Here is a 25,238-nt window from a genome sequence, read left to right on the forward strand (position 1 = left end):
TCCTTGCAGCATCATGGACAGACCAAAAATTTCAATGATGCCATGAACATCCTCAACATGCTCTTCACTGGACTCTTCACCGTGGAGATGATCCTTAAACTGATCGCCTTCAAACCCAGGGTAGGTCCACTTCTCTTGCTGCAGAATAGAATAATACAGAGAACAGTACAGTAGAATAAAACAGAGCAGCAAAGAAAACAGTATCTCTCAGTACGTTAGAGTAGAATAAAAAGCACGAATGTACAACTAGTTACTTACAATCATAAATAAATAATAGTAAAATAGATTAGATTAGAATAGACAAATATATTCTAGGCATTGAATCACATTTATTGCATATAACTGCTCACCAACATCGAACTGCCTATCCTTGATACTTATTTAATTTCCTCCAGATGATAATTATGATATTATGGATTTAAAACATGATTGGACATTATCGTAGATTTTAATCTCACTGCTCTATTGTTTCCTTGCTGTTGCTGTGTAGCTGTGTGGGTTTATTGGTCCAATCTGAGAACTTCCTGGTACAACAGCTATTTAAACAGTAACAGATGGGAATGCTTCCCTCTGTTACAGCAGGGTTTGTGAAAAAAAAAAAACCTTGAACACAATCAATAGCAAGAGCATAGTTTGTAAATCATAGTATTGTAATCAAGTATAAGAAACAAGAACATCAAGTTTCGATGATGATTTTTTTTATTGATTCTTTTGAACCAAAAATCAGTGGCAATCAGCCCCTGTTCTTCATCTCACTGATTATATGTTAAAGACATTGGTGGCACTTATAACATTACAGTCATACAGTTTCTTTTTGAATACACTGAAGTGAGCTGGAGAAATATAAAGGTGAAATCAAACCGTCTGCTAAGGGTAATCTCTTCTTTTTTTTAGCCTTCCTTCCAGGATACTTAGCAACAGCACCAGTGTCACTTTTACACACTAGGCTCATTTGAACCAGCACGTTGTAAGCAGATACTAAATGATCAGAGGGTTTGAATTCAAACAAATTTTACAACTGTGTTTTACTTTTTCTTTATTTTGTATGTGAAATGATTTGCTCAGTTGGTGGAATTAATCATCCACAAAACGATCAGTATTTCATAGTCAAAGGTTTTTAACTACTAATTAAAACTTATTTGTTTTGTTTTTCCAATTAGTTCCAAAATCAAAATCATGTTGTTATAATTGTGTCTATTGATTAAGACGGATGTAAGATGGATATCTTGTAATGACTTTTGAAAATAATGAACCATTTGGTCTTAGTGACATAAAGCATGCTTTGCTGTATTTTTAGACACAACTCAACAACCTTTACGGCTTGGAATTGACGCCACGCTGCACCGCATCATGCATGCATGTTATGCTATGTAGTATTTACCTGTGGTAAAGCAAATTAAACATTAACAATTAAAGCTTTTTCAATTTTCTCTCTTTTTTGAAAAAAAAGGAGCATATCATGGTTACTCTAGTAGAGTTGTGAATCTCTATGATTAGTAAACATATGTCTAATTCATAAACTAAAGCACAGCGTGATGACACAATCCCAAGCCGTACTGAACAATGCTGAAAAGAAACAGGCAGTGTGTAATGTACTTTGTTTCAGTTTGTTTGACTTTAATAAACTCTTCCTTTAAACAGCCGCTTACAAGGGAGGACAGCCGTCAACACACACCTGGAATCAGCTGCAGTAATATTTGCCTTATGGAGAAGATTTATGCTAATGCCTTTCATTTTTACACAGCCTTCCCCCTTGGAACAGCTACAGTTACACAGATTTCTTACAGTTGTCTTTCTGTTTTTATTGTGTTGTATGGTTCTGAATATCTAAGCACATTTTGGTGCCCAATAGTTCTTGGAAATCCCCAATTTTCCTCCCAACTCACTGTTTTAAAAGTCATGTGTGAACTGATGTTTAATCAATCAATATATCAGCTTTTAAATAATAATGCTGAACTCCGTTTTACTAATGTTCAATTTCAGTTTTACATTGATATCGTTATACCTGAAAGCAACAAATTAAATACACATCAGAGTCCTGAGACATCTTGTAACATGTGGATGATGCCACAGGGGTAGTTGAGTTATGTCTGTTAAGATGACAGTTCAGCTGCTGATGACAGATGAAAGGCTTAAAATGGACCAGTATGATTGATCTTCTCTCAGCATCCCTCTATATCAGTTTAGTGGCATTCAAGCCTATTTAATCAAACCAATCTGAGTTGGATTTGTTTGTACATATTGTACAACCTCACGTTTTTGTGTAGAAAGTTGAACAATTATTGTATAGGTTAACTACAGAATATAGTGAGTGTAAAATATGACTACCAAAAAATGTAGATGTAGAGGCCTCACATTTCATCGCATTCAAGCTGTGATCCTTCTGATTTCCCCCTTCAACTTCCCGTACCATCTTAAGACATACTTATCTGATAGACATACTAACAGATCCCTCGCAATAGTATTGGTGCAAGTATGGAAAAAAAAACAATCAGCCAGAATCTGAATGATATATCATTTAGTTTACAGTATATGGGAAGTTTCCAAAATCCCTTTGTCACATCTTGTCATTGTAGTTTGTTACTCAAGTTTACTCTAGACTGCATTTCTGTTAGTATCTAAACCAGGATATAACATAAACCCAGGTTTATTATAACTATCTGAGACGCAGCTCTTTCTATTTACAGTACCGATCATTTTACCAGCTTGAATAATACTGTTTTGGCCTGAAGCTGTTTAGATGCATTTCATAAATCCTCATTTTGTACCAGTGTTGATGATGAATTGCCCACAATAAGTAAACAAAGTACAATCAGTGCCACAGCCTTGTCGAATGGCCCCAAGATGCAGGCGGAATATTCTAATAACCGCTATCTAACACGCCACCCTTAACAGAGCAGAAAATTCAGCTGCACCTGAGGAACAGATAAAGTGAAGGAAACCTGTTAATTCTATTAATTGAAATTAGAATTAAGATGTGTCCTGTCATGTGTTGGTTCATCAGTTTCCTCAGTGTACTGTACAAACTCATACCACCATAATAGAGCTGCGTAGTGGCGGCAGATGTTGTTTTCCTTCTAACCTACCTTTCTTACCCTCCTCCATCTCCTCCTCCTCTTGCTCACCTCATCCTGTGTAGGGGTACTTTAGTGATCCCTGGAATGTGTTTGATTTCCTCATCGTAATTGGCAGCATAATAGACGTCATTCTCAGTGAGATCAACGTAAGTACGATGCCCACTCTTACTCTCCATGTCTCTTTCTCTCTCTCTATCTCTGTCTTATGTCCTCTCGCTTCTTCTAAATCTTCCATTTCCCGCCACTCTTCTTTCCTTTGTGGCAATTCTGTGTTGTACCGTCTCTACTTCTTTCTTCTTTTCCTGCTTCCTCTTTCTCTTCTTCCTCCTCCTCCTCCTGCTCTTCTCTCTCCATCCTAAACTCCAAGATGGCCGTTGCCACTCAGGGGACACCCAGCCACAAGGGTTCCTGAACAAGAACGAGCTTCTTCCTGGGTTTCATTAAAAGTAGAAGAGGCAGGGTTTAGCTTTTAAAGCCAAGATTTTCTATCTTGCGTCCTCAAAAGATACCAGCGTCTTCCTTCCTCAATACAAATGTTGTCGGGTTCTTGATTTTTCTTTTTCTTTTTTTTTTTTTTTGTCAGACTGTGACATGTCCTCAGGTTTACTTCCCTCACTAACTGAACTAACTCACTGACCAATCACAAACAGCTTTATATACCTTTCATTTTTGACTGCAGCAACAGGGGCGTTTTTAGTTGTGATTTTGTTGCAATTTGTTCTTTACTGTTGTTCTTGTTGTTGACATTTTCCTCTCATGGACAAGCATGACCGATCGCCGCTGCTCTTCCTTCTGCTGTCCATCTCTTTCAGACTGCCCCTTCTTTTCTTTTTTTGCCGTTTAATTTTGTTGATTCTTTCCCTCTCTCCTCCTACTAAAAGCTCCAGGGCTCATGTATATAATGTTTTTTATCTTATTTTTCTCCTCTCTCCTTTGATTTCCGTTCTTTCCATTTTTAAATGTCTTATGTTCTGTCCTTTTTTTCTGTTGTTTTTCTGTTCTTTCCACCCCTACGCAGCATTATTTTGTTGATGCATGGAACACATTTGATGCCTTGATAGTTGTGGGTAGCATTGTTGACATAGCGATCACTGAGGTTAACGTAAGTAGTCCAACTCCCTCCCTCCCTTCCTGCCTGCCTGCTCTGCCATTCCCACACACACAAACAGACTGAGTGCCGATACCCATCTCGCATTCTTTCAAATGATTAGGAAACTTCAGCTGCACCACATTTTAACTTAAGAGACGGATGAATAGGTCTGGCAGTGAAAACAACCAGATGTAGGGAAATCAAAACAGTGCACAGTATCCTCTGAAGGGTTTGAGAACTTTGATCCTTGACATCTGAAAAACCTTTTCCTATTTAAAATTAAATTGATGGGGAGGTAATGTTATCATTACTCCATCATATTATTTGCTAGAATGTAATGATTTTAACAATGGAGGCTGCTGAAATTTATTTTCCAACTTGTTCTCCATGTTCTACCCTCCTTCTACCTGCGCCTCCTCACTCTGTTTATCTTCAGCAGTGCAAATTATTTTTTGTAGTTTTGAAGTGTGGGTGCACAGGTTTTCTAATATTTGAAGCTGCTCCAGATAGGTATTCATGCCTCGGTCTGCTGAGCATCAGTAGCATCAGAAACTATTGCATTTGTCAATAGAACCTATTGCATTGTCTCAGCACTTGGTTTGGTTTCACATTGGTTTAATTTGGTCTTTTATCATTACCACAGGGGATAGTGTCCATTCCCCTGGCATGATGGACACTGTATAGCATGACAGACATAAAGGTGATATGTCCAGGCCTGGCACTGTACTGTATATAATGTTTTCAGAAAATATTTTTTTTCTGGAATGCAGGAATAAATGCAGATTTTCATTTTTGAACAATAGTGTTTTGACCCAAGGGTCGTGAAACAGTCTCAATTCATAAATCACCAGGGAAACTTTCAATTCAAATGAGAAAAATACAAGTTTCACTTGTTTTTTTTGTTTGTTTTTTTTTCCAACATTAGCAATGTGCAGACATGGGGAACAATTTGATCCATAAATGGATTTACTCAGGACCCGTAAAATTTATGTAAATGTATGTATGAATTCATTTATTATCCACATAGAGGCCCTATGGTCAACAGTGGAGCTGAATAAGAATGAATATCCCAAACACAAGTCAAATGTTGAGTGTCTATTTACACTTCAGGGATAATTGGTGTTTTATTCATGTGATATTCAAAGTGCTCTTTGGCAGGAGAATAGTCTGAAAACCATGGAGAACTGCAAAGTGTGACTGGACAGAACTCCACTTCATGTAGCCTTAGTAGAGGATAAGATTTGCTGTTCGGACTGATTTTCCAGAGAAGCAAATCATGTACTATGATCTGGTTTGCAGACTGGTCAAAGGGCTGAATATCACATTGAAACATGCATCCTTTATACTGTGACAGAATTTTTTTGTAAGAAAGTATATCTTTATTCCATTTAATGCCACAGCTTCCGTCTGCAAAACTGTACCAAGCATCCAGCTAAATTCCTCAGGGGGTACGATATAGCTCAAGTGGAAGCTCAGCAGGTGGAGCCAGCTCTCTGTGAGTTTAACTTAGATACACTGTCTGTGTACTTTTCAACTCCACTATACAGTATAGAGACACACATATGAGCCTTGCTTTGTGTGTGCTTTTTTACAAAGCAATCAAAAAACATTATCACATCTCTATGTGGATTATCTTCTAAATGAATCTGCTGGTAGCCAAGCTACCTGTTTCCAGTCTTTATGCTAAGCTAACAATCTGCTGGCTCAAGTTTCATACTTACATGAAAGCAGTATCAATCTTGTCATCATAATTTATTTATACTATATTCATATCCACAGTCACAAAGTCAGTGAACATGCAGACGTGGACTTCTCGGGTTAGAATGAGACATTTATGTATTTAAGCTTCAATTATGTAACATCAACTATAAACTAATTTCTATTGAAAACCATATAAGTACATGGGGATACACATTAAGTATAGTTTTGGCCGTAATCGTCCCCCACCGGCAACTGCAAATACGCTGCTGGTTTGATGCCATTAAACAAGGAAAGGATATCCACATGGTTACACCAGTATATTCCCCTATTGTGAAATGCAGTGTTGCACCTCAGACAGTATTGGTCAGGCATACAAATAAGGTTAGTTTATCCCAGAGGTGTATGAGCTTGGCAGTTGTTTTCATGCCTTTCGAAAGGGAATCCATTTGTCCCCATGAGGGGCTGACAAAGCTTCTTATAAACAACACTGGGTAATTTCTAAACTGCTTTGATACTCTGTGTTATTCTGCTGTTAGGTTTTGCAGGAATTTGATGTCAGGGAAATCAAAAAATGACATAAAAGTCATATGTTTATCTGTTTTTGAAGCAAAGTATACTTGTGTAGATAAAAGAGAGGAATATATGCCTGCATAAATATATGCATATACACTTAAAAAAGGCAGTTAGAGTGATAAAAAAAAAAAAAAAAAATCAATTTGAGATATAATATCTCTTTTGGGATCTGACACTGATCAATTAGCCACCTTAAAACTGAGGTTCACTGGGCCAGAGATATACATCTTTGTCATCTATACAAGTGACTAATGTTGCACTTAACACCTTGCTTTGGAGTTTACCTTTGATTTGGTTTGATTGATTTGGTTGATTGGTTTGCAGTTCTTTCTGAATGATTCATTATTTTCCTTTCTCACCCCTAACCTAAAGGCATGCCCCAAGTCTTTTTTTTTTTGTTCTTCTCTGATGGTTTTTGATGATTTGGGTGATGAGATGCCCAAGCTACCTTTTTTTTTGTTTTTTAAGAAACCCTCCGCACTTCAATCCCGTGAGAACTCTTGACTGTTTTTGAACTGGGACCCTGTCACTTACGTTTTAAATTTTAGCCTGCTACTGCATTTCATCAGGCACTAAGCACAAGTGAATGCTTTTTAACATACTGAGAAATGCAATTAGAAACTAATAGTAGCAGCTTGCCAATAGCTACCTCTCTTTGATTGCATTCCTAAGTGCACTGTGAAGTGCAGTAACAGACCAGCTTTTAAAATGTTATCACTTTGCCTTTAGTAAATATTAAATGGCCAAAATATCCCGTTTGAGTGCACCCATTCTGCTGCGGTGTCGGGTGCTTGTTAGATTAGCTGCACTTTTTGTGGTCATCAAATCAGTATACTTCCTTAATCCTGGGTCTCCCCAGCAACCTGCGGGTGCTTCTTAAATCTTACATGGTTTCTTTTACACTTTTGTTTTTGGTTTGAGTAGAAGTAGTGTGAACAGATTGGTAGTGGTTTGCTCTGAGCAGTGTCTTGCAGACGATGCCAGTATGGACTGCATCTATCTCTCTTTTTCTTTCTGTCTCTTTGGAATGCCTCTTCTTCTCCTCTCTATCTCTCTCCTTCAACTTCTGAGCTTTTTGAGTTCACTTAACTCTTCTTTTATGGATGTTTATCTCTGTCCTCTTTCTCGTTTGTTTGCGGTGTTGCTTGCTCACCTGAATTGCAAGCTGGGTAACATGGGTTTCTCATGCTAGTAATTAATTGTTTTGTTTTTTTGTTTTTTTTTACTTCCAGCACATCACAATTAAATAAAAATGCACTTTTATGTTGCAGTTTTTACAACTTGCACAAAAGGTGTAAAACTTAAAAATCAAGGGTAAAAGTGCTCAAGAAACCCATGTTACCTACTGAACAGATTGAACTGATAAAAATTTTTGCTCGAAAAAATGACGTGCAATGTGAGAAAACAGCTCAAATTAAATCTCACTAAGTTCATAAATCATGTGAGCAGCATCTCTCGTACCTCACATCTGCACTTCAGTTCAGCCTGAATTTATCTAAAAAATGACTGTTTTGTTTTTCTACTGAAATTAAAATGGCGTGTAATGCACGGATCCTCCAGGGCCACGAGTCCACTGCACTCTATATAATTTGTTTTGTGTCAGTTCATAATGGGAAATATAATGAGGAGTGATTTGAGTTTAATCTGAGTCTGGTTCACGGCTTTGATTTCACTTTTCAAATTGAAGCAAATCCAGATTTAAATCATGCTTAAATTGACCCAACTGGCCCTTTGTGTAATTAACACACACAGACAAACACACACATCTTCAGTTTTTCACTTAGCCCGCACTTAGTGATATCAGTACCATCTTCCTTCCCTGCGTCCTTCCTCCCTTCCTTTTCTTCCCGTCCACCTTTCCGACTCATCCTCGTCTACCCTTTATCCATCACTCTTCCCTCCCTTCCTTCCTTCCTACAGTTGTCCTCCCTTCCAACTTTCATTCCCCTTTACACCATTATGCACGTCAGTTCCTCTCAAACACACACAGATACACACACACACAGCCTCTTCTACGCTCATTTTTTCTCAGCCAGTCCCTGGTTACTGGACAATTAGAAAAGGGGTACAAAATATGTTCTTATAATACACAAGTGTAATTAGTAGTACGTGATACATTATTGTCCATCATTACTGTGCATGACCATAAAGGTGTATGTATGGCCCTGTTAGAATTCCTTTAATAGCATCATTTCTCCCCTCCTTCCTCTCCCTGCTTTATCTCTCTCTTTTGAAATAACTTCCTTTCCTTTTTTGGCTTTTCTCCTTTCAGTCTTATTTCCTAGATTATTTTTTTATTTCCAATTTTTTACCCCTCTCTCTCTTTTTTGTTCCGTCTCTTCCTACTATCTTTCCCCCTTGCCTCTTCCTTTCTTCAAAGTTAATTGTACTTCCACTAATTGTGCTGTGTCAGGTCCTCCTTTTCTTCTCGGAGAAGATTGGGAGTGATGATGCATTAATTTTGTGGTAAGGTATTATAACAGGGCCAATACCGAAGCAGAGCGAACAGCTCCTGAGTCATAGATTGAACTACTAGTTAATCTATCACTCCTAGTAGTCTAAAATGTTGCTACTGTGTACTAGGGAGGACTAGTGGGTGTCTCCCTACAGTATGTTATGTTTTGTTTCTCAGTGTTATCTAAATACTTGTGGGCTCTGATTTCCAAAAGCATCTAAAATCATCTTAGTCCAGAGTGGGACTGAATTAGATGATAATAACCTTCTGTCTTTTTAATGTGATATTCTGGTGCAACTTTGACCTGAAAATAGATGCAACTGAAATTGTGGTCTGGTTAGCTGACAACTGTGAGACAACAACAACAGACGTTAACAAAGTTAACTTTTCACAAGGTCCGAACCATTTCTAATTTCACTTGGATCTTGACTATTTTTAGGTCAAAGAATTGCCTGAATAACACATTCAGTATTTTTAAACAGGCATTGTCTTTTAATGCTGAGATGTTTTTGGTAAACGTAGCTTGAGTGTCAACTACTGTTATTGTACTGTAGTTTCAGCTGGCAGAAAGAAAAACAGATAGCTACAGAGGCGGCCCACACACAAATCCACCGGCTCACATGACAGTGACCCTACACATAAATGTTGCACAGAGACTCCTCACACAATCAGCTCTCTTCTCTTCTGCGGCTGCTCAAGACCATCATTCATTATTTCAGCCCTCAAGGCATCACACAGAAATTTCCCAATATCCCACATTTCTTACATGTTTCAGTCTTTTAAGTGAATCAGCCTGATGTGGTCCTCACAGAAGATGGGGCCAGTATATATATATGCAGTAATAAAATATAAAGAATTCTCCCTCCCGGCTCAGATGAAATTTATTTTTCACCTCTCCACCATGTGAGGGTTGGTCAGAGACTGAACACTCGCTAGCCTTATTTGTCTGGGCTAGAGCGAAATTCTCACTACTTTTCCCATAAAAACACTAAAAAAAAAAACCCACACATACTGTAAATGCACAGACATACACACGCAAGGCGCTGCTCTGGTGCTGATCTTTGTTGCCTTTCCTTAAAGCCAGCTGACTCCTCCTCGTCCTCGTCCTCCTCCTCTTCGTCCTCCTCCTCCTCCTCTTCCTCCTCTCACCCCCCTGTGGTAAGGACAATGGTACGCTCCGACGGTAACGTCCGCCTCCCTAACTCCTCCACCATCCCTCCATCCCTTCATCCTTCCATCCCTCCTCCTACTACGGTATGATCCAAAACTTTTGGCTTTTCATTGGTCCTGTCATCTCTCCTCTGTCGCTCCCGCTGTCATCTTCTGCAGCATGCACAGAGTCATCCTGTATTGATGTAGCTGTTGTTTGTACTTTTACACGTTTATTTATGTGTGTGTGTATGGTGAAGGACACTGTATTGTACAGGCTTAGTGTAACTGGAGTCGTGTGACTTTCCTTGAGTGGCTATTGTTGTTGCCATGGTGCCCGCTGCCCCCCCCACCTTCCCTGTGGCTTGCAACTTGCTCCCCCTTATGGATGTGGTATCTTCAGTGCTTCGTCATCGGTGCAAGCCATCATGGTCACCACACAATCACGCTTTCTCTCTTTCATCCACTCTTCTCCACTGGCCTACCATCTGTCTATGTATCTATCTGTCTATCTATCTTTGTATCTATCTATTTATCAATGAATCAGTGTATTTGTTTGGATTTCACTGATTGATTCAAACTATACTTCATCTTCAGTCTCTCTCTCTCTATCTCTCTCTCTCTCTGTACACTTATTGTCACTGTAACTCTCTCGCTCACTGCCCCACTCTCGCAATGGTGCCCACTGTGGTCCAGTCGTGGTATTACATGCAGCACAGAATTTTGATTTACATTCTTTAGAAGGAAGTGTCATTTTCAGCATATCTGTCAGTGGAGTTTGGGACAACTCATATCTTGCGTTACTTGTCAACACTACAGTGTCACCAGGAAAATGTGACATCTACCTTTTAAAAAAAGTACCCAAAACCCCATTCACCCTATAGGTATGAAACATATTTCCAAAACTTTGATGTTTATTTTCATTTTTATTTTTTTTAGTTATTTTTGTCTTAACATGACTTTAACATGTATTCTGTTGAAAAGTAATATATGACATCTGTTATCCCAAACTGCTGTAAGATGTGTGGAGAATGACACGTTCTTTTTTAGGAGCACACTGTGTGGGATTAGCATAAAGAACTGATGGCTTCTTGGAAAAACACATGGCAACAAACAGATTCGGAGATTAATGGGGTTGATTTTGTGTTTTTTGGAGGTTACATTTACTGGTGCTACTACAGTGAAGAAAGATGTAGTATGTCACTGTTACTGTCACATCATTACAATAGAAATGTTGTGTTTGTATGAGGTTGTGGGTATACTATGCATACTGATGCATTTGTGTGGTAGTGTATAGTTAGATATCGATGTTTCTTTATTGACCTGTGTGCTGTTCTAATTGCTGATGATTTGGTACATGCATGAACCACTGTATATGGTTTAAATGTAAATAGTATACAGGAACCTTAGTCGCTGTATAGTAGAAACTGCATCGTACTTCACTCTCTTCTCAACAAATTCTGATGTTGCCTTTGTTTTCTGCCTTTTTGTCCTGAAGAAGGAGCAGCAGCGGCATAAATAAATAAATCTGTATTAGAATAGCACTCAGCGAGATGGCTGAATATTTCATCATTGAGTTATTTCCTGTGGATGACTACTGGGACAATAGGCAGTTTGAAAGCTACAGAGCCTCTCAACCTTGTACTTTAGAACTTTGCCAAGGCATATTCTGAGTAAACTGCAACATTTCCAAATATGAGATGGTTTAAATAGCTTGTGAGGCAAAACACTGTATGCCCAATGCAAGAAGCTCTGCAAATAAAAAAAGACTGCTGGGATAAGGACAGTGTTGGGAGCTCAAAGTAAACAGAGGGTTAAGTTGAGATTTGCCTCCCGTGAAAATATGTTTTTATACCTGGAGTTAGCTGCATTAGACAGTAATATCTTTATCCTCCTGAATGTCATCTTCGGATTGTTCCTCCCAGTGGCCAGTTGCTCCATTAGAGACAAACAATTAGCTTGCCTGCATGATTTATTGAAACAGGAATCTGCCTGCAGGCTAGGATTTCAGTACTGTATCTGTTGTGAATTGTTATCAGTGATTTATAAAAGAGCTTACCTCTGATGGAAATCTCCCTGGCCCAGTTTCAGCTATTAGAATTTCAGTCCATACCAGCACAGAACAACCAAATCCTTCAGCTCAGTTAGATGATGTACTTCACGAGGCTCCTGAAGTATTTTAATGCTTGTCAAATGTCATTGCAAGGCTGGATTTACCTGTCTAGGATGTAAAGAGTGTGTTCTTCACCATGACTATGACAGTGTGGAGCCGTGGTAGGAGAACAGCACAGTGCTATGATTTTAGAACCAATAAAATCTAGAAGTTAGAATCAGTAAAAACTAGTCAGTGTAGGAATAACAACAGTCACAATTGTAAAGTAACTTTGACTTGTCTGAGAGCACAGCTGGACGTATCCAGTATAAAGATATAAAGAGAAACAGTGGCTGAAGCAGGTGTGTTCAGGAAGATGTGAGTAGTTTGTCGATCTCTTTGTTGCCAAGTGATTTTTTTCAAGAAGCCACAAAAATAAGCATGATTGCCCGATTCTCTCCCAGATCTCTTTTGTCAGTTGATTTTGATGGGATTTTGTAGGACGCAGATATCCATTTATTAACTCTGTGTGTGTGTGTGTGTGTGTGTGTGTGTGTGTGTGTGTGTGTGTGTGTGTGTGTGTTTGTGTGTGTGCGTGCCTGTGTGTAATGCTTATTTACATCCACATGTATGTGTGGGTGCTAATATGCATGTGAATGCGATGTATGTGTGTTATTACTTGTATGTCTGCATTTCTGTGTGTCTCTGTGTGCATATGCACATGTGTATGTTTGTATGATCATCTATACTTGTGTGCGTGTGTTTGTGTGTGTGTGTGTGTGTATGTGTGTGTGTGTGTGTGTTTACCTCCCCAAACTATCTGCATGTGTTCCCATGCGTCCTGTGTTTTTAAAAAAAAAAAAACACCAAACCCCACCAAAAGGGACTGCAGAACTCTGAAGAGAACGCCAGGATCTCCATCACCTTCTTCCGGCTGTTCCGCGTGATGAGGCTGGTGAAGCTGCTGTCTCGCGGGGAAGGGATTCGGACCCTGCTGTGGACCTTCATCAAATCCTTCCAAGTGAGGGGAGAACCGGACACAACATGCTAGATCAGGGGGTTGGGTTTACACAGGACCGAAATGCAAGTAGCAGAGGGAAAGTGGAGCTGTAACCCTAATGCGACTCAGATTGGAGATTTTTGGAGACCATAATTGTATTTAAACTATATGTTAAAATGTCATACTTCAATTGATTTCACTAGGAAAATAATTATCTGCTTAATTAAATCATAATAGATTAGTTTCCTTTTTATAAATACTGTATAAATCATGTGGTAACTTCAGATCTGAGTCACATGGGGATAAAAAATATATTTGTTCTTGTGTAAATCCAGCCTGGTGGAGACTCACAAGCCACCTTTCCTTTCCTTGCCTCCTCCCTCCTTGTCTCCACCTCCTATTGATGCAGAAATTCAGAAGGAAGAGATATCTGCCTGTTGAGTCTAGAACTTGACAGGGAATGGGGAAAAGAAAGAGGGAAGGTGTGAAGTAATGGAGAGAAGGTTTAGGAGTCTCTCTGCAGAGGCAGGGAGGGATGTAGGGACATGAAGTTAGGAAACAGGCAGGAACTCAAAAACCTCAACTAGCAATCTTTGTTTTCGAATCTTTCCTCCCCTTCTCTCTTCTTCCTTATCCATTTCCTCTTCCTCTACTACCCCTTTTACTCTCCAACACCCTACTACTAACCCCTGAGAGCTCACCATTCCCTGTAGGTGGGTTAAGCATTAGATAAGTTTAACAAAGCACTCCACCAAAAAATAAAATCATTTGATAGAGAGTTATGAGGAAATTAAAACAATCTGTTCTCTCTCTTGTGTCAGCGGAGACAGGCCACTTCATGTTACAGTGCGGTCATTGAAATTTGACACATTGGCGATGCAGCAAAAATCTGACTCAGACTTTTTAAGCAGGGACGTATCATGTCTGTACATTATCTTGGTCGTAAACTTTGACTTTTTCAATTATTTGTCATGATTTGGCCCTGCTCTTCCATGCGCAAGGGTAATGTTAGCCAGGAGCTCAGTTCTACACAGTTTCCCAGATGTGTAAATATACAAGTTGTACGTGCTGTGGCCATGTTTGGGTCTTGGCATATGCACAATAGATTGGGACTGGTCTACTGGCTAAACTTAGAGAGCAGTTTGTATTTTTTATATGAGGTTTTTCACTCCTGTGTCAGATGATTTATCGTGGATTGTTTTTGGTGTTGACAGGGTTGCAGCTCAGTTCACTCTCATAAAATACCATTAACTTCATCATATTGTATCTGCCAATTTGAAAACTAAAAACTCTATACATGTGAAAACAATAGTTTCCCTAAATCAGTTGTAGGTTAATTGCACACTGGTGGATTGAATGAGAGTGAATGGACTGCAGTCCTGGTGCAGGATGATATTGCAGACGACTTGTTACTGATATGTCTCTCTCCTCTTCAGGCTCTGCCCTACGTAGCTCTGCTTATAGTGATGCTATTCTTCATATACGCTGTCATCGGCATGCAGGTAAGCTGTCATCCTGTCCCCTTGTTTTCCCTCCCTCTGTTATGTTTTCTTCTCTCTCCTTCTCTCCTCTAGCTGGCGTCCGTCCTGTGTCTGTCCTCCTGGAGTCTTGTCAGCCAGAATACCTGTTCGGTCACGTCGCCTTTATCTCCTACGCTTTTCTCCCTCCTCTAGCTGTTGCCTGTCTTTGTCGCTCTTCTTCCTCCCTCCGTCTGTCCTAACATGTCTCCTACAAGCTGTTGTGTATAGTTTGTATCACTGAGGATGAGCGGGAGATACTTTGATTTGACTGGCTGGGGACAACCAGCCTGTCATTCTGATAGATCCAGAGAGCAACCACTTCCTCTTGTCAATGCTGTGTACTGTGACTACTTCCTTCCCTCCTGTGCAGATGTTTGGTAAGATAGCGCTGCTGGACAGTACGCAGATCAACAGGAACAACAATTTCCAGACGTTCCCTCAGGCAGTGCTGCTGCTCTTCAGGTGAGGAACCTTTACACCCTCCTCATCATCTATTTAACACTTCTCGTAATATCTATCTTATTGCTCTCTTTGCGTTATCACTATCCTCTTCTTGTCCCTTCTTATCTCTCCATCATTAATTCTGTAATTTCACATCATCAACTTTTCCTATTCCTTTTTTAATCTGTATTTTCTCTCTTCCATGTACCCTGAAAAGACTTTTATATTCTACATTAAAGGACCAGTGTGTAAGATTTAGTGGAATCTAGTGGAACACACTTGGCAGAAATGGAATAAAATTTTGTATGTTTTAATTACTGTAAAATCACCTAGAAATAAGAATCATTGTGTTTTCATTAGCTTAAAATGAGCCCTTTATATATACATAGGGAGCAGGTCCTTTTCCACAGAGCCCGCCATGTTGCACCGCCATGTTTCCATACTAGCCCAGGGCGGACAAACCAAACACTGGCTCTAGAGAGGACCTTTCGCGTTTTTCAAGAGTTTCGCAGCCACTCTAGGTTCTCCTACACACTTGTAAGGGGAGGGTTATTCAGTTGCTTGCAATCTGCAACCTCACCGCTAGATGCCAATAAAATCCTACACACTGCTCCTTTAAGAGGTTATCATTGACATTTTATGACATTAGGTTAATTGAGAGCCAGGATATCTGTAAATGTCAAGTCGCAAATTCAGCAGACTGTGACATGACTCTGCACAAGAGTGTACGTGGCAAAATGTTTGTCAGTTTGTACTATGAGACCACGTTACTGATGCCCTGCTGAGAATTTAAAAGTTTAAAAGTTCTAACTACAAATATTTAGCAGTGATCGCAATAATATATTCAGCAGCCTTAACAGCATCCAAACTCTATCTGAACACCTGTATGCTCGTAGTTAGGTGGTAACTGTTGTGAATTTGACATTGATTTAATATAAACAAAAGCATTCTGGTCCACTGAGGAGGACACCTTCTGCACCGTTGTCAGACAAGTCTACTGATAATGCATTTAAACTGTGTGGATCCACTTTCAGAAACCTCTCTGTCCTGTGTGGTTGTGATGATGGTAAGATTCCATGCTGGGGACAAAAAACACAGAAGCTGGGAGGATAGATCACACATAATGAAGAGTCAGACAGCTTATTGTTTTTGCAGGAGTTTTGCAATAATAAAAAGTAACTTTTTCTATCCGTTCATATTCTGTGGACTGACCCCTTCATGGAATATATTATGACATCTTGCTTCCATTCAGAGAGACTTGTACTTGGATACTTCATACTTCTATGTAATTTAAACCCAACAAACAGTCAACTTATAATAAATAATAATAGAAAAACAAATAGTAGTAGTATAGTAAAACCCACCAGAAAATAATCACCTGATAAAATAGAACCTGCAGAGTTTGAAAGCTTAATAGTAGCACTGAAGTATTCAGAATGGAAGACAATTATAGTTTGGACTTGATCTACAGGTCAACAAAATCAAATATGGAATCACACTTCTTTATTTGTTGTTCTGTAAATTTAGTATATCAGGATATGACCACAATGTGAAAAAAATTGAATTGTTCTTTATGATGTTGACACTCCTAACGCTTGTGCATATGTGTGTGTGTTTGTGTGTATGTGTCTCCCCTCCTTCTGTCTTTATATCTATGTGCATGCATGTGTGTGTCACTTGTATGCCTGTCTGCATACATGCACACATCCATGTGTCTGTATGTGTGTGTGTTAATGTGTAAATGCACATGTGACTCCATGCTGGTGCGCTAATGCACTCATGCGGCAATCTATGCATGTATGTGTTTCTCTGTACTTTCGTTTGGTGTATCTGTACATGCGCGTATCTTTGCATGCGCATCTGTGTCGACGTGCGTGCATATCTGTGGATGCGTGTGCGTGCATGTGTCTGTCTACCAGATGTGCAACAGGTGAGGCGTGGCAGGAGATCATGCTGGCGTGCTCGCCCAATAAAACTTGTGAGAAAGGATCGACCAATGAGAGCAGCTCTGCCACCGATGACTGCGGCAGCCAGTTTGCCATCATTTACTTTGTCAGCTTCTACATGCTCTGTGCCTTTCTGGTGAGTACAGACACAGAAAAAGAATTCGGTTTTTAATGTTCCCATTTTAAACATGTCAGCAAAATCTTATCGTTCATGGATCTTGATACGAATTGTTTAATACATCAAGGTAAACAGTGGTTGCACTGAATGTTAGTTTAAAGGAGTAGTTCAACATTTTGGGAGCATTGTCATAACAACATTTCAGAGGGAATTATGTGTCAAACTATTTCTTGGCTGAGCACAGCGCGTTCCTGGAGCCTTGTCGTCTCCAAACAAGATATAATGTGTTAATTAGTGAGCTGTAGATTTGCAGGTGGGTGCACTTTGTTACTTTTGGACTGAGCCAAGCTGGCTGTTACCTCCTGTTTGCTGTCTTTGTACTAAGCTAAGATACCTGGCTTTAGCTCTGTATTTATTAATGTATCGATAATTTTCAGCTAAGCATATTTCTCAATATGTTGAACTATTCCTTTAAAGACATCTTTTAAAGTTGCATTTTACATTAAGTTTTGAATTCAGTATATGTTTCAGTAATCCACTGCATGATGTTGCAAGTTATAATTTGAAAAAAGCAATTAATAATTGATTAAATTTTGATAGTGTAGTGTCTTACTGATTCCTGATTTTCCCCAGATCATCAATCTCTTTGTGGCCGTCATCATGGACAACTTTGACTACCTGACGCGTGATTGGTCGATCCTGGGGCCGCATCACCTCGACGAATTCAAGAGGATCTGGGCTGAATATGACCCAGAAGCTAAGTAAGTTAACAGAGAAGTGTAAACGTGCATATGTCATAATTCGTCTTTAATCTGCAGAGTCACTAATGAGACCTCTGTGCTGTGTTCAGGGGGAGGATAAAGCACTTGGATGTGGTGACTCTGCTCCGGAGAATTCAGCCTCCCCTCGGCTTTGGAAAGCTCTGTCCACACAGGGTGGCCTGCAAGGTAAACAAACACACACACACACACACATTACCAAACATGGTCTGAAGGCTGAAGAGCTGTAGAAAATATACTAAATATTTGAACAGGCTTTTTATTCAAGTACTCAAAATTTATCCTCCTACTATCTTTGGGCAGAATTAAAACTGGTCTGTTTATGATGTGTAATGTCACGTGATGACAGTAGCCATCTCATAACATTGGCAACAGATCGTACATAGAGAGAAAATACTTAAGCTATTTAGACACTGAAATCTCTAGAAGCAAAGTAGTTTTAATTAGTATTAATTTTAATTTTTGCATGATTTTGTGTCACTGTGTGTGTGTGTGTGTGTGTTCTACCTCCTGTAGCGTCTGGTGTCGATGAACATGCCTCTGAACAGTGATGGAACAGTGATGTTCAACGCCACACTGTTTGCCCTGGTCAGAACCGCACTCAGGATCAAGACAGAAGGTAACAGACACACAAATTATCATACACACACACACAGGAGTGAAATTTTCTCATCATCTTGCCCAGTCCCAGTTTATTTCTTCTTGTACCATCCCAAGTGATTTCTGTTGCCATTATTGTCCGGATGCGGTTACTTTTATTCCTGATCCTGTTTCAGTCCCAGGGAGTCATCCCCTTTTGACTATTCCCTGGTATGGATCACAGTTTCCACCCAAAGATCTTGGGAAACTGTTTTAAACATTAATGCCGAGGCATCTTACTGTGCCTTCCGCACTTTTGCTGATCTACAGTATCTCCACTGTGTGAAAAGTCTTACAGATACCAGATTTTTTAAACTGATGTTAACCAAATATTTACACACCATGGTGATATGCTGGAACGGCTACAGCATACAAATTTGTGCTGACTGACTGTGCTTTGCTGTTGTTTCATAATCCAACAGCACTCTGGGAACACCATAGACAGCATCAAATGCACTCCCGATATACTGATACAGTAGACAAACAATACTTGTGCTGAGGCTTTCAAACTGGCCAGGTTGTGCTGTAACTGTAAGATATCACTTTGAACTTACAGTATGTATACTGTATCATTTGTGTGTGTGTGTGTGCAGGTAACCTGGAGCAGGCCAATGAGGAACTGAGGGCCATAGTGAAGAAGATCTGGAAGAGAACCAGCATGAAACTCCTGGATCAAGTAGTGCCCCCTGCTGGCGGTATGTATACTCTGCAACACATCTGTTTTGTACATGTTTAGCTGGTGCTCTCATTCAAAATCAACAAACAATATGCACTTGTAAATCCTATAATTAAAGTGGACAGTGGAAGAGGCTTCCATTATAATTTATTGACCTTTGCATTGATTCCTCTGTGATTCATTTTGTTTCTGTTAATATGACCAAAACCTCAGCAGCATCACTTGTAGGAGTTTTTTCTACCTGTCTAAAATATGTTTTTGTTTTTTTTTTTTCTTCTAGATGATGAAGTTACAGTCGGAAAGTTCTACGCTACCTTCCTTATTCAGGAATATTTCCGCAAGTTTAAGAAGAGGAAAGAACAAGGGCTGGTGGCCAAGGTGCCTCCCAAAACTGCTCTCTCTCTGCAGGTACACAAACAAAGAATTTTATTTATTCTGGCTCATAAATCTGTACAGATTTGTCAGAACAGAAATTGTGATTTTGATAGATCTCTTAGTCTGATGTAAATACTGTATAGTGTATATTCAGTAGATTACATGTGCAGAAATACAAATTCTTGTAATAAATAAGTGGTTAATGTGAGTTCAGATGTCTTTTTGGCAGGAAAATAAGCATGACTGTCACCATGCTTTTCCATGTTAAAGTGCAACACTTTATCGTTTTGTCTGTGTGTAGGCGGGCCTGCGGACGTTGCATGACATTGGTCCAGAGATTCGAAGGGCCATCTCTGGAGACCTGACCGTGGAGGAGGAGCTGGATAAAGGCATAAAGGAACCTGTGTCAGCTGCATCCGAGGACGATATCTTCAGGGTAAAGGTCGGATACACACACCCTCACTCACTCTCCAGAGAGAGAGAGATGATCAGCATCCAGCTTCAAGCCGTATTATTAGCCCCATGCATTAACACATACACTCTTGCATGTGCTCAAAGGTTCAAAAAGACATTTTAAAAGCCTCATTTCCCACCACACAGCTTGGCTACCAATCACTGAACTGAAATACTGAACCAAATCATTTCCAGTTGGTCGTCTGGGTTTTGAATGCGCAACCAGTGGCGAGGAATTGTAGAACAAAACCAAAACTCTAAAGAAAAAAAAAACTGACAGAAACCAAACACACACAGCTTCTAGTGCTCCTTCATTGGCAGGGTAAGTTATGCTATTTACCAGCCTCCCATTAATGCTGTCATTGCTACATTCACGGACTCCATTTTGTTTGCTTTAGTTTTTCTCTCTGAGAGTTGAGGGATACATTGCAAATAAATTTCCTTTGGGACACAAGGTGTTTGCTTTGCATTTCCATCCTAGCTGAGAAAAGTTTTGTTGCTGCTAGGAATGTATGTGACAGTGGTAGCAATTCTGACTGTTTTTGTATTTTGATTTAAACATTGTACCTTCCTGTCCACTTTTCTCCTGTCTTCACTCCTCCACTTTCTACTTTTCATCTTCTCCCTTACTGTTACTTGCCTCATTTCTCTCACACTTCCTCTTCAACCCCTTAATTTCCCTTTCGATATCTCACCTTCATCACCTTTCCTTTTTCATCCACTTTTTTCCCTTTTCTTCGCACTCCATCTTTCTCTCCCCTCCTATTTCTTTTCTCTGACCCCACAGCGGGCGGGTGGGTTGTTCGGCAACCACGTCAACTACTACAACCAGAGTGACGGCCGCGGGTCCTTCCCACAGTCCTTCACTACTCAGCGTCCCTTGCACATCAGCCAGAAGGGCTCTCCCTGCGAAGGCGAGAGCCCATCCCATGAGAAACTCATGGACTCAACCACTTTCACACCTTCCTCTTACTCTTCATCTGGCTCCAACGCCAACATCAACAACGCCAACAACACTGGCATGGCCGGGGTGGCGACCCAGGGCATCAGTCGATTCCCGAGCCCTTCCATAAGCACCGTGGACGGACACACAGGACAGCCACTCACCCCCATCCTGCTGCCTAGATCCGCGTGGTGCTTCCCTCCAAAGAGGTGAGTGCAGCAGACCAGAAATGGAAAGTTGATTTTCTTTTATTGAAGGGCTATTCTTTTGAATTAGGGCAAGAATGATCAATGCTTTTCTCTTAGTCTCTTTAATTTCCTGTCTTTCATTTATATCTATCTTTCAGCACAGAAATTATTTATTTCTCTATGTCCTTTCACCTTTTTCCTTCCTCCTCTCTGTTGCTGTCTTTTGTTTCTGGTGGCAAGCAGGACGTGTTTTTATGACACCCTCATGCGGTATGTTGCCAGGCGACATAGAGACAAAATGTGTGTGTGTGTTGTGTTAAAAAGGTTTCATCATGCTATATAAAATTGCATAGCTATCAAAGTGCTATAGTGACACTTGTTGCTATGCACATAATGCTTTAGTTGCTATAGCAAAAGCCAGACTACATGCTGCTGTTATAAATTTGCTACCAAAGCCATAGATAGACTGTTTGGTGCAATTGGACCAAATCTTTCCTATCAAAGGCTTTTATTGCTGCTGTTTTACTGTATTTCAAGGCAGGTCTGGGTTAGACACAATGTCAGCTCTTTGTCCGTAACCTCTGTAGAAACTGTATCATGTGGAAACATCTGAAAGCTCATACTTATCTGCTATTGCAAGTCTAATATCTCATAATTGTAGGAAGTGTAGTTAAAAATAACTAAGTAATGTTGTTTTGTGATGGTTTCTCTTTTTTGCCCGATATAAGCAATGGTTTGGGGTTGTTCTGTCTGTCTGTCAGTTGGTTTGTTGACTACTTGGTCTAGATAAAGATATCTGTACAACTACTAGTTAGATTGACATGAAATTTGCAATAGAAATCCATGGCCCCCAGAGGATAATTTCTAAGGACTTTGGTGATCCTCTGACCTTTCATTTTTCACCACAATTGGGTCAAAATTTGTCAGTGACCAACACTTTGGTTCATGACAGGATATCTTGAAATATCTAACATCTAATATATCGATTACCATGAAATTTACTGAGCTCATACATGCTCCAGGAGATGAACCATTTCAATTTTAACTACCCATTGGCCTTTCCACATGCAACACCTGTAGTTTTGTTTACAAATTGTTTTAATTTAAGAAGGTTTTGCTGGTATGTATGAAATGAAGATTACAAGCTATAGTAAAAGGCAGCTTAGTTACAGTTAGTGATCTTTGTTTTTGAATCTAGTGCGTCATTACAAGCAGGAAAAAGTATAAGCTTTCCGATGCGCTCTGTGGATTTGCGTGATTTCGTAACAGGGAAACTTCCACCCAGCTGCCAAGTGGAGTGAGCTTGATCAAACTCAGAACAGTCTCAGGTTTAATGAAATACTGTTCTAACCCAGAGTTTGCTGTGGGGCCCTTAAAATAGCTGTGGATTAAAGGGGCATATTGACATTTAGAAACTGTATTTTGTTTTTCTTCACCAGCCAGTTCTCAGGGGACGTTTATGTGCTGGCGCACATACAGAGTATTTAGTTCTATTTGTGAACATTCATCATAGAAAATAATTGGTACTGCTAAGCTAAGCAGTTTGTTATGAGTCTTGGTTTTAATTAGAAATACAACTATTAACAGATTGTTCTTGGTAGCTTTTAGGCAAACAGTCTGGTGAAGAAGAAAATATTAAAATTTAAATGTCAGAATGTCTCCTCAAAGCTTAAGTCTGGAGTATGAAACAGATGTGACGGGGTGACAAGACATCTTTGGAATACAAAGAGAATACAACGTTATACAGATAAACATACAGAGTTTATATTAGGCTTTTCTCAAGAAAAATGGATAGTTTAAAATTGATTTTCTTTTCAAGACTGTATCCAGTTTAATGTAAGCATCACATCCACTTTCAAACAGGTGAATAGAAGAGACAGACAGCATCTTATTGTAAGATTTTATTGGCCTTCATTTGAAATTATGATAACAGCATAAAAAGTACCTACTTTATTTCCTAGCTAAGCCTAAATCAATATACTACCTTTCCACCAACATTAGCTAACAACATTAGCCTCAGTATATGCCAGGCAACCCATCATCTTATCTGTCCTTGTCTTTGTTTTTTAAAGATGTCCGCACCTCAGTCCAACTATCAGTTTGTCATACTCCAGGTTCTGCCTCAAATGCTATTCACCATTTTGCTTTAACAAAATAATCCCCACCTGCTCCTCCTCCATCTTCTCCTTCAGCTTTTTTCTTCTTCTCCTTCCTCCTTGTTCCTTTTGCAAAACACGGTAATGAAACCTCAGTGGGTTTTCTCAGTCTCTCCCACCTAAGTTCCACTTTGAGTTTTTTGCTAATCAGCTGCTTCTTTTTTTCTGTGTGTTTACATCTGTCTGCCTTATTGTCTACCTGTCTGTGGTCTGTGTTTATGTTCATTTTCTGTGTTTGTCTGTTCGCTTGTTCGGCGGTTTTGCTTGTTCGTCCGCTTATAGCTCGGACTCGAGTGACAGCCGTCTGCCAATCATCCGGAGAGGGGAGGGATCAACGGAGGAGACGTACGATGAGAGCTACGGTGACGACAGGGAGTATCACGAGGACGACCACTCACTCTCCTCTGACATGTACTACTGAAACACATACACACACCCACCACTTGTATGTATAAATTGAGTACATTTTATGTTGTGTGTCTATCATTAACTCCCCCTTTGTGTGTCTGTGTGTTCACATTAGGCTGGTGTATCATGATGAAACATGTAAGCAGTTGACTCCCATGGAGGAAGGAGAGGAGGTAGAGGACAGAAGAGGAGGATGGCAGTCTCCCAGGAGAGTCTTCCTCTGCCCCACTTCTCTGGGTGAGTAGACACACATGCACACAGATAAAAATCTTTCCTAAAAATTGTTCATAAGTATTTGTACAACTTATTTACTCTTGTAATTATGGTGCCTACTTTTATTGTAATTTACACATTTGAAATGCTGTATGTTTGCATATTTGTGGTGTGTGTGTGTGTGTGTTTCAGGGCGGAGATCGTCCTTCCATCTGGAGTGTCTGAGGAGACAGTCAAGGCCAGACGTCTCCCAGAAGACAGCTGTACCGTTACACCTTGTACATCATCAGGTAGAAGACACCCACATAATAAACACAAAAACGTATTTGCATTCACCGTAGATGCTTAAAAACAAATCAGCCAAAGTTGCAAATACAGTATGTGAAGTCGAACTTTCACCTACATTTATTCAGTATATTGTGTTTGACCGACATAGCCTTCCCTCCCTGCTCCTCTCTAACACTCTCCCTCTGCTCTCTGTCCTCCTCCAGGCTCTGGCAGTGGCAGGGTTGAGTCCTCTGCTAAGAAGGAGTCACTCACCCACCCTCTTCAGCCGGCTGTGCTCCACGCCTCCAGCCAGTCCCACAGGTACACTGTATCATCACAGCTGTGCATACATAAAAAGCCAAAAAGCAGTTCGTCATGAGCGCTGGCAAAAATGTTGTATTGCATTTTCTCGCAATGACAAAATCACTGCAGATAATGATTAGATTTTGAAGTATTTATAAGGAAAAAACAGATAACTGACTCCAAAATCATGCATCATTATGAAGAACAATATTCTTGTCATGTTGCAGATTTATCATTGCACATTTTGAGACATGTTTGTTCTCCTAAATAATGCTGCTCCTGTTTTTTGTTTTCTAGCCCATGGCAGTGATGCCTCCTACCAGCGAGTGCCCTCTCTGAGGCTAGAGGGCTCCAACTCCCATGAAAAGCTCAATACCAGCTTGCCCTCTGTCAACTGTGGGCCATGGTAAGACCAAGTATCCTGATAAGAATTGGCACAACTTACAACACAAGTGTCTGAGTTTTTAAGAGAGAAATTTGTTGCCCCTAGGTACAGCGACAGTAATGGGAACAGCCGGGGACCCAGTCCTAACACCACCCAGGGCATGTCCAATCAAAGACCACCACGACCGGTGTCGCTCACAGTGCCCTCACTACTGGGAAAAGACCCAAGCTCACTGTCTCACGGCAGCGCAGGCAGTCTGGTGGAGGCGGTGAGTATGTTTGTGTATATGTG

General features: G+C 40.0%; 1 protein-coding gene across 6 annotated transcripts in view; it reads left to right on the plus strand.

Moving 5' to 3' along the window:
• The window catches only part of cacna1c (calcium channel, voltage-dependent, L type, alpha 1C subunit), a 147,822-nt gene that overhangs the window by 113,343 nt on the left and 9,241 nt on the right, over positions 1 to 25,238 (plus strand). For 5 of the 6 annotated variants that reach the window (XM_042402937.1, XM_042402933.1, XM_042402934.1 and 2 more), the window contains 20 exons: positions 10 to 120; positions 3,140 to 3,223; positions 9,977 to 10,150; positions 13,021 to 13,158; positions 14,574 to 14,639; positions 15,028 to 15,119; positions 17,018 to 17,180; positions 17,796 to 17,923; positions 18,013 to 18,109; positions 18,458 to 18,560; positions 19,174 to 19,275; positions 19,537 to 19,664; positions 19,933 to 20,067; positions 20,872 to 21,236; positions 23,654 to 23,782; positions 23,895 to 24,016; positions 24,185 to 24,282; positions 24,484 to 24,580; positions 24,860 to 24,968; positions 25,053 to 25,215. In XM_042402937.1, coding sequence (XP_042258871.1) covers positions 10 to 120; positions 3,140 to 3,223; positions 9,977 to 10,150; positions 13,021 to 13,158; positions 14,574 to 14,639; positions 15,028 to 15,119; positions 17,018 to 17,180; positions 17,796 to 17,923; positions 18,013 to 18,109; positions 18,458 to 18,560; positions 19,174 to 19,275; positions 19,537 to 19,664; positions 19,933 to 20,067; positions 20,872 to 21,236; positions 23,654 to 23,782; positions 23,895 to 24,016; positions 24,185 to 24,282; positions 24,484 to 24,580; positions 24,860 to 24,968; positions 25,053 to 25,215 — 2,604 coding nt within the window. The remainder of the gene's footprint in view (positions 1 to 9; positions 121 to 3,139; positions 3,224 to 9,976; positions 10,151 to 13,020; positions 13,159 to 14,573; positions 14,640 to 15,027; positions 15,120 to 17,017; positions 17,181 to 17,795; positions 17,924 to 18,012; positions 18,110 to 18,457; positions 18,561 to 19,173; positions 19,276 to 19,536; positions 19,665 to 19,932; positions 20,068 to 20,871; positions 21,237 to 23,653; positions 23,783 to 23,894; positions 24,017 to 24,184; positions 24,283 to 24,483; positions 24,581 to 24,859; positions 24,969 to 25,052; positions 25,216 to 25,238) is intronic. The other variant, XM_042402936.1, reaches the window with a different exon arrangement.

Source organism: Thunnus maccoyii, chromosome 23 (assembly GCF_910596095.1).
Source record: "Thunnus maccoyii chromosome 23, fThuMac1.1, whole genome shotgun sequence".
Lineage (NCBI taxonomy): Eukaryota > Metazoa > Chordata > Actinopteri > Scombriformes > Scombridae > Thunnus > Thunnus maccoyii.